The following is an 18,327-nucleotide window of genomic DNA, read 5'->3' on the forward strand; positions in this document are numbered from 1 at the left end:
CCTTTCAGGGAGTTGTAGAGCGCGATAAGGTCTCCCCTCAGCCTCCTTTTCTCCAGGCTAAACAACCCCAGTTCCCTCAGCCGCTCCTCATTTATTATCCTCATAAATAACCAGAACTATCACTGCACACGGTCAAGAATTTACTTTAGCATTCCGTATAATTAGGGAATCAGTGAGTGAGTAGCAGAGAGAAAGGTGGGCAAGGGCCAGAATGTATTTATTATCCTCAATTACACAGCGATGGTTGGGTGAGGATAAACAAGATTCCCAAACCTTTCGTGACACTACCTTTCTTCTCTGTGGGGATGAGGAGAGGTGGCCTCCCAGCAGGAGATGAGACATCTCATAAAAGGTAGCATTCTGCATTCTAGCCAATGAACTACTACAATTCATGCAAGCGTGGCACAGCCATGATGGAACAAGAAAAGATAGCCACAGCTTTCTGTTGTATTTACAGAAATGTTTTCAAACACACAAGCAGGAGGGATGCATGAAAATAACATTCAGAAAATATGGCATACTGTGGCCTCAAATTCAAACTGCTCCAAAAAGATATAAACTGTTATCATGGCTATTTATGTTGGCATGTCCTTAAGGATGAATTTTAACAACGGCACTAACAGTGACATTTATTCAGGATTTAGTTTTACTAAATACAGAAAAAAATAGGGTTCAAATATAGCATTCTGTACAAAATAAAAACAGAGAGAGAAAACAATTCTTTTGGTATGCTATTGCAATAGAGCTGGCGATGTTTTAGTTAACCAAGTCTCAGCATCCTCTCAGGTAAGGTTATATTAGCTACATTATTCCAATAGGGAAACTAGGACATATATTTTTATTTTAGTAACTTTTAAAAGTAAACCACTGAAATAGGCACAAACTGAAACCACCTATCCTTTCTCATGGTCCTGAAATCTACTTTTCTACCTTCCTGTAAAACATTCATTAGCAGTCTGCAGGTCTAGAGCATTTGTTCAGATCTCAAAAATTTCCGTGAAGCTGGCCTTACAGTTAGGGAAAACGTGAACTGCTGAGCCTCAAAACCCAAATGGCAAATGTAGCAGAATGCCTTATAGACTAAATCCTTCGTTTCGATTTGAGAAAAAACACAAACCAAACCCACCAAACCTCACTAAATGCTTAAATATAATTACTTTTGGAATAGATTAAAATTTTGTAAAATAATTAATTTCCATTTTGATAGATAACAGAATGTTTCCACTGTGTAAAGCTCCAGAAATTTATCAGCCAGCAGCTGCTTCAGAACTAACGAATCTGGGCTTCTTTCTTAGCACGGGTGATAGACACTCATTTTTTATATCACATATTTTGATTCCTTATGTCAAAGTCCCTGCTTTAATGTGTATTTTGATGCCCCATAAGAAAATGCAAACCATTCCAGCACGAAGCTGAAACTTGTGCTTGCTTCTGTATTGCCACTAAGTACTTCTTGGTGCAAAAGTGAATGTACAAATGGAGCAAAACATTTGAAGGTACAGCATCCTATTCCTGGCTTTGTTAGTTTAAGGCAGACCTCTATTTTCTCCTTTTAAACTGGGTGTGTATTCCTATATTTTGTGATACTTGCTCCTACTGCCATTGATGTTGAAAGCTTCACCGCTGACATGAATGGAAAGAGGATAAGACTCAGAATGTGCTTATGATATAAACTTGTGATTAGCAGTAACAGCTGGTAGGTTGGTTTTTTTTTTACTCTTAAGCCTCATAAATACAGCTGAAAAAGCATTTATCTGAAAGTGGAAAATGAGGGCTTAGCTAGAGCTGTGCAAACCTTTCATAATGAAACCCAGAACTAGGCTGATTTGGGGGAGTTGCTGGAGTTCTGACATTCAGGCCAGGTTTGCTAACCCCTCGGTGAACGTAGCTGATTTACAGTTTCACATGAAAACCACATACAGCTCCGTAGTAGTTTTGGCCGAACGATGCTTTCAGCTTTTGCTCAAACTTGAAACTTATTGGGTGTGAACCCACAATAACCAAAACTTATAAAAAAGGAAAAAGAAAAAAAAAAAAAAAAAAAAAAGACTGGCATGAGCACCCCATGGACAGAAACCACCCAAGACTCTCAGAAACCCAAGTAGAGCAAGCAGTAGCTGGGGGAAGGTGTGCTAGGCATTACAGATGTTGAGATTTTGCAGCTCCACCACCATCTGAAGTAACGGCCAGAGAGGTGTGCAATCAGTGGAGCTCAAGCTAACCATACCAGGCACCAGTTGATGACTGCAGTTTATCCAAATCATTTCCCAGTGCACTGACATTTCCATTGCCTTTTATAATATGTGCATTGTATAGTAGGTGGTGATTTGGCGGTTTGGGAAGTAGCCAAGGAAGGAGACTCAAAGTATAGTGAACTTTCTTCCAAAATTGATGTTGAAATTTGGCTACCTGAAACACATTACAAGTCATGGTTAAATCAGTAGGGTATTAAAAAGGAAATGACTCTTGAGCAGAGAAGTTTTGCTTTTCCCCTCTCCTGCATTGTAATCCTCTGACCAGCCCTAAATCGACTACTAAGCTAAAGGAAATTAAAGAAAAGATGAATAAAAAAATCTCAAGCTGGGCCAAATTCATCCCCAGTGTAGCTTAGCTCAAGTAGAGTTAAATCAATGGAGTTCCACCAGGGATGAATTTGGCTTATTGTCAAAAGGAAATGAAGCAACCGTGCCCTCATTTACAGCTATCAACTTAAACAGAAATTTCATTATATGGGAATTTCTGAAAACAATTCCTAGGTAAAAGAAAATTGCTAAGGTTGAACAGCACGTGTGTTTGAAAATTCCCTGAAGTCCACAACTGTCTGCTTAGTCGGTAGATACACTGAATGCTAGATAATTGAGTGCACGCATTGTTTCAAAGGTCTTATAAAATCAGAGAAGCCTATAAAATGAATAAGCAGATTGTCTTCAGAAATCGCCTTCCTTTGTTTTCCCTATATTGAACCTTAAATATTCAATTGCAAAAATAGTGTTAATTTAAAAGTAGGAGGGCAATTACAGATAAAAATTATACCAGCAATCTCAGTTACCTTGGTATTCTTTATTTGATTTTCCCCGTTCAAATGTAAAAGTAATGTAGAATTTCTTAAGCTGCACTCTTCTGCCACTGATTTCCTCCAGCGTATGATCTGAAGAGATCCTGTGAAGCTCCTCTTTACTTCCAAATATAATACTGAATTAAAACTTACATATAATACTGACATTTCCAAAAAGACTCCTTTTTATATGTTTTATTATAAAACTATAATACCATAAGGATTTATTTCTATTCTAAGAGGATCTATGGAATTGTGGATGAGAGGTGAGATGATCTGTTTAAAAACTTCTAGATTAAGATATAACTAGGTTTAAAAAACCTTTGACTTCACAGTTTTGATTTTGAATTGGCAGCAAAACTTTCAATCAGAATGCAAAATATTTGCAAGAAATTTTCAGCTTGTGCTGGGAGGATGTTTTGAACACATTTAGGAACTTGCTCTCACAGCCCAAACTTTGGATGTAATGTGATAACGCAGAATATATTTTACATTAAAACCTCTGAACACAACTAACCTAGAACTAAACATATTTTCCAAGATGCTGTTCCCTTAAAATGCTGAGGATGCTGAGATGATGATGATACTTTGTGAATGTGCCATGACCACGACTTAGCTTGTCCTTACAAATATCTGCTCCTTGAAGGCTTGTGAAAATCCTGATCTGAAACCTTAATCTAATTGTCAGCAACTCTAAGAAAGGGTCAGCTTCAGGTTGACAACACCACCAAAGGCAAGTCCATCAGAGTCACCTAACCTAAAAGGTAACTTTCAGAACGATTCAGCTGCTTCAGTACCGTGCGCAGAAAATATATTAATTCAACCAGCTTTGATGAAGTGGGAGTGCTGGGTATATTCTGAACGTTCTCACATAACAAACGCCAAAGAAAATACTCTTAAGACTTCTTAAGAACAGGTTATAAGTGATTGGGAAAAGCCATTTTTCTTGGGCCTAACTCTCATATAATCCAAGATCTTGGTAGGTTATTCAGATAATATTATAAGTAAAATGAGCAGTAACTGTAGGTAAGACAACATTCCCTAACCACCTAATACTGCTCGAGTGGCATAAGGAAATCAAAGGCTCTATCAGCTGTTCACAGTCACAGGCTAGCTCCAAGAAGGTTCCAGACCAGAAGGCATAAGACATCTCGGTCCTTCAAGCCATTTAGACATGTTTGTGTGTAACAATGCTCACCTGTCACACGGAGTTGTTAGCATAGGCATGGTCCCACAGTGGCATCTTGAGACGGTTGTTTTCTCACAACCATATCTTGTTTGTTTTGTTTTATTCCCATTACTAAGAGCAGAAAGGAATGCAGGAAACAGATTTTAACTAAACAGCAGAAAAAGGCTAGTCAGTGAGACGTAACAGTTACCAGGTGTATCTACAAAAACACTGAAAAAGGAAACCATGCATTTCAATTGTTGTACTACAAGCAGTGAAGCAGAAATGTCTCTTTAAACACAAAAGGGGAGCACTCGCCTATTTCTTGCCATCACTTGCTTGCAGAGCAATGACACGACAATTGAAGCAGACAAGGACACAGCTAGAGATCTTTAGGAACAGAGGACAACAGCTAGCAAGCCATGCAAGACCCCTGACCACATCGCCCGATTCACTGTTAGATTCCCCAGGCCGAACCTGCAAGTGGATACGTAGAAATCTAAGTGCAAACATACAGCCTCAATATTGGCTATATGGTTACACCTCTGGAAAGCTGAATTTCATCTCTTTCTTTCACATATGCCAACCATTTAACAAAGCAGAAAGACAGACAATTGCACACAGAGTAAAGAGAATAAACTTTCCCAAACTGGGCAAGCAGAGGCTCGTGTGCCAACTATCACACCACATAAAGAAGAAATATGTGGTAAGACTCAGTCTGAGTCAGTATAAAATGGGCTGATTCAGAACCTCACCACAAAGGCTGCATCTAACAAAGTTCTGCTGGGGGTAAACGTTTCCCAACATACTCATATTGTTGGCAGGAATAAAAAATATTAATATATCCACTGGCAGCAAGCGAACCCTGTAATTTACAGAAAGAATTTTCAAAAGCACAGACAGGTTTGTTTCCTTCTTCTGACTTAAATGGGAGCAACATAAGACCAACATACAGTGATTTTTCATTTGCAAAGAAGATGTGAGAATTGAACATCCAGCAATCACATAATGCTCCGCTCAAAGAACCAAATATACTAAAAAGGGAGCTGCGTACCAGCCTTCCAATACGAGTAACCCTAACTCTCATGGATAACAACATTGATGTCAAAGGGACTCACGGTTTGAGTAAAGCAAACATTAGAATAAGCATTGTGAAACTCAGCCCTACAAAGGAGAAAAAAGTGGTTTCAGTAGTAGCATACTTTCATCAATCCCATAAATCATTTATGCATGCAACACATGCAATTAGAGCCAGCTTGCTCTGAAGTTAGGTCTGTGTATCCGTAACAGTAGGATTTTCACTGAAGGTCATTTATCTTTAAAATTTCACTTCAATATTGTCGTTTGGATTTTTTCCTTATTTTTAATTAAAAGGTTAGGAATTAACACTTTCAATGCATAAAGTTAGCAATGCACTCAGCACAGCTACTATAAGCAGCTCCTAGTAAAACCATTCGCCTCCTAGTCTTCATTTGTGAAGACGCGATGTCTGCCAAAAGCCAAAGTACCGGTCATCACAAGACGAAACATAATACTCAAGTTTGGATTTTTTTTTTTTTTTTTTAATTTGTAGTATTTGAAGATTACTTATTCAAGCACACCTCGGATCTCAAACCTTGTTAACCATCAAGAAACACGGCTGGCCAAAATTTTTCTTGTGACAACACAAAGAACTAAGAATGCAGTGGTTCCTTGGAAAGATACACATTTTAAAATCCTTACAGCTTTGTAGGCAAATATTTTATTTTTGATAGCCTGGTTAATCTCGAGAAGGAAAGATGAGCCATGTGTGGAGAAGGGGGAGTAAAGGAGAGAGAGTGGAATCTCTTCTCAGATTACTCTACTGCAAATTTCATCCTAAATGATACTCAGCTCAGTTGAGAAATTCAGGCGCAGTTCCCACTGAGGAAAGAACGAAGGGTAGATAGCAGCCCCGGGTTTGAAAAGTGTGCTATCTCTTAAAACAGAACTTCAGCAGAAGACATCTGAAAATAAAACGCTCCGCATAGTAAAAAAGAATTATGTTAGCATGAACAGTAATAAACGTCCATGCTTGTTTTTAAATAATATCCTAATACATGTTAGTAAAAGAAAATTATTATTAATAGATTATCCTTTCGATTTTCCAGAATCAGTGACGCTTAGTGTGAATTCCCTTTGAGCAGATTTGAATTAGGGCTTTACTGTATTTAACTATAGGTATATAATCCCCCAAGTGAAAACAAAAAACAAAATGGAAGAGACTTCGATCACATCTCATTCCAAAAATATTTTTGCCTCCAAAGCTTTCCTGGGAAGAAAACACTCCTGAAAATGATGCAAATGGTTTTGACATTAGGAAAAGTAAACAAACAAAATAAAGATGGAAAAATCATGCGGTCAGTTTGCAAATGCTGTTTATTGTTTGAGGCAGGGTTAAAGCCTTTTATAAAGACAAGAACATATATGCAACCAGACTGAAAGTGACATTAGGTTATTCCAAACACCCCTATTCAGAACCCTGCTGCTTGTAACATGCCATGGCCAAAATGCGCGGAGGCTTCAAACAGACAATATGGTATGAACAAACTAGGATTGCTGTTATTTTGGTAACCACGAGAGACGACAAGTGCCCTAAATAGTTCTAATGATATTTTTGATTAAAAGAAGAGGCATGTAGTTTTCCTTTATCTAATATCTCCTAGGACTTCTAATGTGAATTAGCATTTCATTTGTAGCCACGTATGACATTAGCAGAGGAGTTCCAAGTGGCCAAAACGCGCTTTCCAGACACCAGTTTGTATGGCAGAAAGCTCAGAGCTCAATTTGAACGACAGGTGGTGTGAACTGGATCGTTTTACGCTCATCACTAATTTTAAGTATCTGTTAAAGATTTATTACAGACTTTCAGAGCAAGTGAAGGCTTCCATTTACTCAGTAAGGCCTAAAACGTTCAGCAGCAGCAAGCTGCCAGTCTCATTCTTTTTCGTCGGTCAAACCTGATTTCACGATTGGCTTCAATATCCAGTTCGCTTCCACCTGCAACACTAGCTGATAATAGCCCCCCAAAGGTAGGCAACTTCTAAAAACTGACATTTTTTCAACCAGGGAAGTGAATAAAGAACACCAAGTAATTTCAAACAGGCCAAGAACAGCCGGACAGTGATGACTCTCAACTGGGACCGCTGTGCATGGGTTTGGAACAGCCCAGAAGTCAGAATTTCCTTGGCCAATCCCACTGTATCTAGTAGCACTTAACAGAATATGTGCATGAGGTATTGGGATCTTTTTTGCACGCTAACAAGTTCACGATTCTAAATATGTCCAACCTGTTTATCAGAAAAGCGGGAAATATGTCTGCTTTTCCACCGAAAACTTGACAATAGCCTTTCTTACACAGACATCAAAAGAGATTAATCAGAATTCTTCTCTAGAACATATTAGTAAAGCTGTTAATTATGTTAATTCCACCAGTTACTTTTATTGACTTTTTTCCCCCCTCTGAATAATCATACCCATCTGGTGGCAATTTTACTTTATATCACTCTTTTTAAGCACTTTCTTCTTTCCAAATTTAAGCATTTAATTCTTAATGTCATCTCTGTACGAGTTAAAAATATCTTGTGCAATAAACCAGGAATAATACACACTGTCAAATCACAACTGAGGGCTTCTTCCAAGTATATACAGTTAAGCTGTGCCACTATTCTACAGCATTAAAAAATGATCACTTTTCTGAAGGTCAGTTAGTAAATGCTGAGATGTAATTTAAGAATTAGAAAATTTTGCTTGTCTGCAAAATTGCTTAAGTCCTTTTCCTTTGCATATAAACAACTATACAAATTGGTAGTACTTTGCATGGGCGAAATATTTGCAGGATATATCTTTTTTTCCCCTGTTGAAAGAAAAAATAATCCATCTAGACTCATTTGGGGGGGGACACACACACACCAAACCAAAGAAAACACTGTGAAAGGATTTGTGTAAGCACGTATGAGATGATAGAAACACAAGCGCTTAATTCACAGGGAAAAAAAATAGGAACAGATAAGGGCTTTTTCATCTGAAACTATAGCCTCTCTCTTTTATAAACACTTTGATATCGCCAGCCACTTTCGCTCAACAGGCAAGCTGGAGATAAACGTGCTGCTTTTGCTGAGGCGCCGACCCATGGAGCATGCTCGCTGAAGCCCCAGGTGTGACCCCTGCTCTTCCGCGAGCAGCAACCGGACCAGGCAATCCATCACGGTGCTCCTCCTGTCAGGTCGGGTGCTCGGCTGCAGCTGTCTGTCACACTGGTGGATGGGACCTGCTTAAAGGCAATCATGTCAATCTCTATGTGACTACTCAGACTAAGATAGAAGGATGATCTTGACGGGGTTGGCAAAGTCAGCAGAAGGCACTAGGGGACTTTAGTTACATGCTGAAAATTTAGACACAATTTGTGCTTCTTATGGGGTGGGATGGAAGAGGCACGAAACAACGCTGTGTTTTATAGCTGGTCGTCTCGGATGAATCTGTTGCCCTCAGAATGTTTTCCATAGTAGATGTAGCGGCATTTTCCCAAAATGCCTACAATAAAAAGGAAATTAATTACAATTAGGACAACAGTGGCATAATACGCAAAGAAAGCACATAGCTAGGGAAATTCGAAGGACGGAAGGGAACAGTTTTCTCTTGTCCTGCAAAAGAAAGTTTGTGCCTTTGAAATATTCAGTATTACCATTTCAATCGGCAGTTTTGAATCCACTGGGAAAACACGTGTTCAAATACCTGCACGACCTATCCAGTTAAACATACATCCACAAGTGTCTTCAAAAATGGAATGACATAACCCTGAAACATCATACACTGTATTTTAAATCACAGTACCTCTCTCCTGCTTTTGCAAACCGGAAAGTCTGGGTTGAAGTTACATTTTGTACTCTCTGTAATCTCCCCGCTACATGTTTACAGGGGTTTCCTGATGATTAAAACCAAAAAGAAAAAAAGCAGCAAATAGTTACAGTTTAATGCGGATCCAGGAAAAACCTTTCAAACCTTCACACAAAGTCATCCTGCAAGCACCTCAAGCCATCCCTGCTTTGCAGTGGCAGAGAACTGAAGTGACCGGCTGAAATCCACGCGGGAAGTCATCGACAGACATGGGCTAGAACTTGAGATTTCCGCACGGTTAGCCCTCCAGACTCCAGTGTTTTTCCCAAACATACGAATAAACATTTAGTAAAAACATTTCCAAAGTAGCCCTCCAAACAACATCCCATGAGCAAGATGCAATTATCAATTATGCTACATATCGGTATGTAGGATGAGGTACATACAGAGGATGCTTACAAAAATTAGCCAGAACACTGCTTTTGGGAGACAAGGCACGTGATTCGCAGCGGGCACGGGTGGCAAGATGCCTGAGGAAGCCTTAACTGCTGTGGGTGAGACACACATACCTGCAGATCTCACTACCTTATTCAAAAGCATCCCCTCTGGTGGTACTAAGTGGTATGTGAAAGCCTAAGTTCACAGTCACGTCCCACCTGTGAACGTCCTCAAAGATGCTAAATTTTACTAGCAGAGTTGTTCTTTATGCCCCCAGGCACATATAGTCAAACTAAAGTCATCTCCCATGCACGGACGGAAGGTGAAAGAGTCTCCTCTACCTTGGGAGTGTCTTAACACAGCAATCACTGAAGTACCTAGCTCACCCCCATAAGGGCAAACATAACCGAGCCCAAAGGAGACAAACACCGCCTTACATAAAGGGTAGAGATGGCGGAGGAGCAGATCCTCAATTCATTGCCGTTTTAGCTTTCCAGGACTCACGTAGCAAATACTGTGCTCACCTGCAGTACGAATTAAGTATGCAAGCTTTTATATTCTGCATCTATTTTTCCAGTATAATGTGCGTCAGATAAGCAACTAAAGCCTTGGAAGGCACGGGCTGTGCAAGATTAATGTTAACCCATGCTCTTCGTTCCTTCTAAGACATCAGGATGGTAACACATTCCTATGAAAAAAAAAAAAAATTGATAGGCCTGTCATTTGTTGTGAAAAACACATTCCTCTTCAGGATAACACAAATGGGGACTATATGGTACAGTGCCTGATCCCTTTCCCCTCCTCCACGGAGCTTTCTTCAATAATTTCAATTTCAGTAACTTCACTAGCAGAGCAGTTTCCACATTCAAGGGATGATATTATCATTCCTAAACAAGCGTCTAATGAAAAGCAAGGGTTTTTTTCCCCCTAAACAGATGATATTCCAAGACAAACTGCAGCAGGCATTAGGTTGGTAACAAGGCCATTTAGAGCTCTAAATGTAAAGGATACGAACAGTTTATTAATGGCATTCTTCAGACTCCTTTTTCACTGGCATTGATAAAAGTCTTGTTTGAGGTCTGCCGCATTTCTTAAGGACTGGAAGCAAGACTGTTTATAGAGATGCTGGTGAGAGAGTGCTGTTTGATGAATGCTGGAGACTGTAGCTAGGTGTCAGCGCTTAGAAAATGAGGCAAGGACATGAGGTATTAATATTGTCAATGATCTCTTGACAGGAAAACAGATACTGCATTCACCGTCAGATTTAAATAGACATCAAGTGCATTAATGACAAAAGGGCAGACTTCAAACAAAGGGGGCTGTATGGTGCTGCGCTGAGCCAGTCTCCGAGTTGGCAATAACCTGATCTGAAAAGACACTGTCAGGACTACAGACAGGCCCGGGATTGTGTGCGGTGACAGAAAACAGAGATGCTGACAGAGATACCGGTGCCATATTATGCCAAGTATATTCTAACACTGTCTCCAGCCCTAACTAAATCCGACATCATTTCCTATCGCTTGTAGTATCCTCCACTGCCCCGGCAGAATATTTCTCCCCAGACATCATTACAAACTCCACTGTAGTTTTAAAGTTACTGGCAGGCCTGTGCTGTCGTGGAGGCTAGGTCTAGAGGCCTAAGGATAACCTCAGTCAATCTAAATTTGGAGTTTGCTGGAGAAGTGCTCTCATTTTCACTGATATCTCAGCTACTTGAGGTGATCTGAACGCTAAAGTGTGAGGAGCTGTCACCTTGAATAAAATCCTTAAAGTAAAGACGCTCAGTTCCCGGGATGTTCAGCAAAGATGTCGGACAGTCTGGCAGCAGGAAATGAAATCCAGCTGCTGCTGCTCGCCTGGGGATAAAGGTGCTTGGGCTAGTGACAGTTAAAGTCAGCTGAAATTTTTGAACTCCTGCAGCCTACAATTGTTTAAATTAAGGAAGTGTTGTCTCCGCAGAGATTCCCTACCCAGGCACACAGCTGTGATTCGATTGCCAGGCATATTACACACACCGCTCAGAGAGTCTTGATAAAAGCACGGTTGAAAATCTTGCCATGAGACTTTATTTATCATGAAGGTTATTTGTAAAACAATAATCTTGCTCATAAATTAAATGGGGTGACTGGGGTTTTTTTCTGTTTTGTTTTCCCTCTCCATCTCCCACCTCCCTTTGGCAAACCGCAGAAAACTCGGAGTACCACAAAAGGCTTGGGTGCCACAATGAGAATTTCGATGCTAAGATATGTCACACATGAATTTAGGAAACCTACTGCTTCCCTCCTGCCTATCTGCTGTAGCATTCATTCCTTGCAGCTCAGGCGCAGGAGTACGCTTGTGTTTTTGCACACAGACAAGGGGAGGAATAAAGGGGAAGCAATACATCTGTGGCTGTTGTGGTGTTTTTTAATTAAAATATCCAGCATTGGCCATAATAAGCTAAGTATACCCCCTATACATCAAAACAACACACAGCATCCTGAATGAGGTTTCTGCTCGCGGTTCTTAAGAAATGACAACACAAGGTCTCTTGAGGGATCATCTGCCCCGAATGAGGCTTCTAATTTTTCTTAAGTAGCTGCTTCTACCATCACCACAAGCTGTTAAAACTATAATTATGAAAAAAATGCATTGGGAAGAATAATTTTTAAATTCACTCTTTATCTTTTAAATGTTTTCCCCCTTCGGAATGGATGTTCTAATTATGCCGGGTAAGTAATGGCCTTACAGTTGCTTGCATGCGTTGTCGTATCAGTCTTTCTTCACAAACACATTGTAATGTCAGCAACACCAGCTTTTCCTTAGCTGAGGGAAAACCCAATTATCCAATTAAATAAATAAATACATACATACATGCTAAAGCGCATGAAAAATTGTTCAAGTCATGTTTGCTCCTTTTAAATTTGGCACGTGTTGCAGAGAGCTATGGTGCAGTTGGACCTCCATACGCTTTCCTAGAGGAAAAAATGTTTGCAGATCTTCATGGATTATATGGAAAATGGTAAAAAGAAGTCACAATGGAACGTGCTAGACCTACAGATCATATAGCCCCAGTCACAGGTCAAAATTCAGCTCAGGCCAACAGTGACCTAAGGGAATTGTTGTCTGGTAGCATCTTGTTGCCTTTCTTGGTTTGCTTTTTTTCCTAGATAATAAATGCTCTACATCTATAAAAAAACCACCTCTCAGCCATCACAGCTGGTGCAGCTGTTAGCAGCACAGCCTTCTCCAGTAGCATTCCGTTTTCTTTAAAAAGTAATTACTAAAACTAAGTAATCAAGCCAAAACTTTTGCCACCCCCATCTATTGCCACATCTGCCCAAGATCCCCCTCAGGCACCCATTTTAACATCAAATGTTTTTAATAAGCCCCTCTGCAAGTGCAAACAGCAAAGTATTCACAATTAAATTTGTTTGTCAAACACACTGGTCTACAGTACACATCAGGGATTACATTTCAGCATACAGTCCTCTGCCTGTCTTTCACATGGGCTGACCGCAGGTCCTCATACTAGGAGCGGCGGTCAGATAAAGCGTAGCACTCCACACACAGACTCAATATTCTAGCGGAATTCCACTTCGCCTAACTTTAATTTGAGTTACAGTACTTAAATCCTCCACTGCCAATTTGTATTTGATCCATATTCATCTCTTTTTTCCACAACCTGCTGTTGTATAGTTTTGCTATGGGCTATTAAACAGCTGCCATGTTCCACCAAGAAGCTGGGTGCATTTCAGTGTGGTTATACTACCAATCTGTAAATTGTTTTGAGACCCTTCAGGATGAAATATCAATACCATTATCATTTTTTTCATAGGCACTTGGGCATTTTCCACAATTAATGAACAGAAGTTACAAAATTCCCTTAAATATTAATATAAACTTCCTTTAAAGGAAAATAATTCCCTACCCACAACATTTAGAGGAGAATAAATACCTATCTACAAACAGTTTCAAGTCTACAATGCTACTGATTTAGGCAAAACACCTCCATCAGTTGAATTAATTTAAAACTCTTAAAAACCTTTTCATCTAATGGATAAGTAAAGCTGGTTTGAAACTAAAAATCCTTTTGTACAGGAGTTGAGTAAATTTTCATTTTATACTTATCTTCATGGAAATTCTAACAACTTCACCTAGTTGTCTAGTTGACAACTTCTTATTTTCAATTCCACTTTGACTTTCTATGAGAAATGAAGTACTAGAGATTTTCAAGAAATTAGGAGCCTAATCCTCTCACCTTCAATAGCACATAGGGTTTTTTTTCTGCTGAATCAGGAGAATTAATTTATATATACTCTCACAGTCGGTTTAGTTAAAAAAAAAAAATCACTCTATCTAATTGTACCTGAGCTATCTATTTTATATTCATCATTAAGAACATTAAAACAACTGAATGCTGTAAAAAATATCAAAATATTTCCAAACGCACTCCTTTGAATTATTTGCTTTGTAATCCTCAATGAATCATTAAAAAAAAAAAACAAAACAACAATAAAAAACCAAACCCAAACCCACAAAAACATTAGCACAGATCCACACAAAGCTTCACAGCATGCCAGGGTGGGGGCCTGGGAGGGGGTGGGAGGGGAGGGGAGGAGAGATGCTAAATATCTAACAGTGATAGGAAAAATACAATAAACTGGACCCGAGTAGTGCACTTTTAGTTCTACTGAGTCTTGTGGCTCTAACATCAGGGAGATACTTCACAAATGCAAAAAAAAAAAAAAAAAAAAAAAAAGAAAAAAAAGGATTTTTTTTCCCCCCCTTCCAAAAATGTTGAGTGTTTGTCCAAGTCACTCAGTCTTCTAAGGTTCATTCATCTGCTTTAATTTGCAGACATTTATTTATTTATAGTTGGGCCTTCATAGTTGTTTATGTAGAAATATATTTTTATAAACAAGAACAATAGTTTGAGCAATTAGAAACAAGAAATCCTTTACTTTTGGAGATCTGTTACAGCCAGAAGCGGAAAAGAATGCTTGTTGAGTTATGTTGTTGGTCCACATTCTTAAAATGGACCAAATTTAATCAAAAATTTATGACTATAAACTTACAGGACAAGAAGGGAGGGAATTATAGATAGACTTTTTGTACTTCATGTTGACTTTTGGTGGAACAGAACAATTGTTTCTATTGAATACGATCCAGCCTATGAATTCTCCGAGACAGGAATCTGAGATCACTTGGGAGATAAGAAAAGGTGTAAAGGATCACCTGGGTCACTACGTCCTCCCAAAAGCAGCCAAGTATGTAACTCAGAGAGGTCCACTCAGACTTTCACCCTGCCCCAGCAAACCAGCCACTGTCAGTATGGAGAAGCTCGAGCTCAAAAACTGCAATGTGACACAGGAAAAGAACAGAAGAGTTGCAGCTGTCCTTGCTAATGTGACGGGATCTCCGACTACCACAATTAAATCTGTTTGTTGCAACTGCAGTTTCCAGAATACCAGATTACAGGCTGGAGTCAAGACGCAGGATCCAGACTCCTTAAATCAGAGCAGAGGGAGCAACAGAAAGAGGAGCATACAACAGATAAGGACGTGAATGCCTTTGGTTGTGCTACAGCTGAATGCTGTGGAAGGGTTATCTTATAAAGACCTGAAATATCATAGCGCTAGACCAAAACCAAACAAAAATTCCCTAAGATAGTATCATAAAATACTTCCAAGTGTTCAAATAACAAATGCACAAATATTAACTTCCCTTATAACTAATTAATTTATTTTTAAGAGGATAGAAACACTAACTGTAAGCAAAAATAATGCGTAATTCCTCCAAAGCTATCTGTGCATAAAGGGATGCGGTTGCACTTGAGAAGGCTGAGGACAGAGCTCACTGTGGCTAAAGCAGAATTCCCACACCGTGGCCACAATACTCACAGAGTGGTCCCCAAATACTCCCAGAGAGGTCCCCATGGATTAGGGAATGTGATCCATTGCAGGTTTCCTGGAGGAGGAGGAGGACATTCCTTCAGTAGCAAACTGCTGATCCTGATTCTCACCTCCCTCTGTGGGTAACAACACTAAAGGAAGGTAACCTTCACGTTCAGGGGAGATGAGTTACCCCCTTGCTCCGCTCCCTGCACAGGGATGCCAAAAAGTGATAATATTTTCCTCTGGACACCCTACAGCATGGGGCACAAAGTGGTCTTTCAGACTGAAAGAAATTACCGAAAGGCACAAAATTAAATCTGTATCCAGTCTACAGCAATGGTGTTGGAGTTGTACACCTAAGCTAGAGCTGAGAGGAATCAGAGCAGGCAAACTAAGACACTGAATTATTGCAAGTATCCTGCACAGACAAGTACTGTGACATGTCAAGTCTCACTGGCCTGTTTGTAGGAAGGGGGGGGGGGGAAGGGGGAGTATGTGGGGAAGTGAGAGTAGGGGAGGGGAAGGAAAGCAGTCAACAGGGAGAGGATGTTGGAAAAATTTGCAATGAAGGTGACAGGAATACAAAGATGTGAAGTTTGCATCCCAGGCCAAGGGAGCTGCATAAATGTTCAGTGTAAACTAGCAGTCAAGCTGATGTGTGATAAAGTGCAGCCTGCTGTAAATACACTTCAGGGCTCCCAGTGCAGCTGGAGATGAAACTTGTAATTTGGAGGGGGGGGGGGAAGGGAGGGAGGAAGAAAAGAAAAAGCAAAAGAAAAAGAAAAAAGAGGAAAGAAAAAAATGCACTGCAAGCTTTTTCTCACATAATCTGTTACTGGAAAATTGAGAAGCTTGTCCAAGTCCGTGGGAATAAGCTGATGAGCTGATACTTAATAATAAACCATATTGTGTCATGGTGCGGAGTCATCTAGATCCATTCAGGCCACAAACTATATTACTTTATACAGCCCTGGCTGACATACATTTAAAGCCCTCTACACATTAAGGAGCCATTAGGCTGACAGATTAAAAGTTATCTTGGAGCTAATGTTTCCATTATGCGTATCCTGGCAGTGGAACAATCAACACACTGTTCCTCAGATGTCATACTTTGTTTAAAAAAAGGGTAGGGGGGAGAGAAGGGGGAAAGGAGGGTATCTCTCCCTCCTTGAATGACATTGACATGATCAGCTTTGATCTGGGCATGTGCTGTCTACAGATTCTCTACTGTTGGCTAAAATAGGAGCATTTAGGGCATAATACTTTAAATCATTAACCAGTTCCGTACTCCTCTGGGTATCATTGTTACAATTTAAGGTCCCACACTTGGGATTTCTTTGGAATCTTTCCATGCTTATTGTAACCATCATCAGAGAAATATGTTGGGGGGGGATGTCTCTCTCTAGCGAAAATGAAGCAAAAAGCACCAAACAAAAAAACCAAATGCTTTTGTCTCTTCAGTGCATCTTTACCATTTTTGCAGTCTCAGATAATGTCATGGATGGAATTAATGCCGACTCTACGATGAAATATTTCTTGTTGAATATGTTGAAATTTTAAAGCAATTTTTTTTTAAATACTCAGAAACATAAATTGTATAGTCAGCTAGGTACTGCAGTCAAAGAAACCCAAGTGCACAGAAAGCATCAGCGTGCCAGGTATTACGGGTGAACTGATGCTTAAATTTGGATATATTGAACACCCTTGAAGGAGGTGGAGGAAAGGAAGTATGGGTTCACAGTTCTTTTAGTCTTTTAAACGCTTCTTCATATATCTCATTCTCTCATATATGGTCTAAATAAAAGTGGTAGAGTAAAAGCAGAACAAATTACTGTAAATACCCGGTGCAAGTCAGGTTACCTCTGTTAAAGAGCCTTCATCTCTAAACCAATGTCACGAGAGCTTAATTGCTTTCTATTAATGACCAAATACCCCAAACTGGACAAGCGATTTTAGAAACCAGGCGAAAAGCCACTCCCCGCCAAAACAGACCCATCTCCCCGGCTTCCCTCCCTCCCATCAGGCAGCTTCAAGCCGAGAACATCAGCACTAGAGGGCAGCATGCATTTGTCTAAAAAACGGACCACACCAGCAAACTAAATATTCCGCTACGACAATTAAAGCAATACTGTTTGTTAGTTTTGCAGCCAATTTCTTGTTCTGTCGCGATCAAAGCCTCTATTTATACAACCTCTGCTTTCAGCCTTTCGCCCAGGAGCCTGACTTCTGGTGGACTAATCTCAGTGAGCATCAGTTTGTGTATACAGATGGCTACAAAAGGATGTCACTGGGTAGTGGTCTGAACAAAAGGCTCAAAATGTTGTACGGGGGGGGGGGGAGGTGACCGTCTGCCTACACCGCCGGCTTCCACTGCAGCTGGGGCGGCACTTGCTCTTCTCTCACATTCACAATATAAATTCTAGCGCTGCTTGGACCGATCTTTCTATTACTTTTGGTAATGCAACAGTATGATCACTGAAGTGACGTAAGAGATACTTTTAATATGTTCAGAATGGTGGAGGAAAAGGAGGTTGTAAAAATCCCATCCCTACCGTATATTAAAGTTCAGCTGTTCAGTGTACGCTCACCATATTAACTGAGAAGATTTTCAGTTAATTTGGCTAACATATGCAAAAATGGCATTTCTGTAGGCTTCCCTATACTTTGGGCTACATTCTACTAATACTAGTTACGTTAATCAGCGACGGAGTTAAACCATAAAGAATGACAGGGTCATTAAGAAAACAGAAAGTGAGTATAATTATATTGTACTTCACAAACTTTAACCATGCACAGATTGCATTAGCAGTAAAATGCGAGGGGGGAAAAAAGAGGGAAGTAAGCTCTTTTAGTAACTGTGATAGAATTAAACAAATGTACCATGATTTATGGGGCAGAAAGCAAACTTTTGGAATAATTGTTCGGAAAGTCTGCGA

General features: G+C 39.9%; 1 protein-coding gene across 4 annotated transcripts in view; it reads right to left on the reverse strand.

The window, feature by feature from the left end:
- Positions 1 to 6,602: 6,602 nt before the first annotated feature.
- Positions 6,603 to 18,327, reverse strand: part of LRMDA (leucine rich melanocyte differentiation associated) — a 689,589-nt gene continuing 677,864 nt past the window's right edge. For all 4 annotated transcript variants that reach the window (XM_076338447.1, XM_076338450.1, XM_076338448.1 and 1 more), the window contains one exon: positions 6,603 to 8,774. In XM_076338447.1, coding sequence (XP_076194562.1) covers positions 8,695 to 8,774 — 80 coding nt within the window. In that variant the 3' untranslated portion in view covers positions 6,603 to 8,694. The remainder of the gene's footprint in view (positions 8,775 to 18,327) is intronic.

Source organism: Aptenodytes patagonicus, chromosome 5, assembly GCF_965638725.1.
Source record: "Aptenodytes patagonicus chromosome 5, bAptPat1.pri.cur, whole genome shotgun sequence".
NCBI lineage: Eukaryota > Metazoa > Chordata > Aves > Sphenisciformes > Spheniscidae > Aptenodytes > Aptenodytes patagonicus.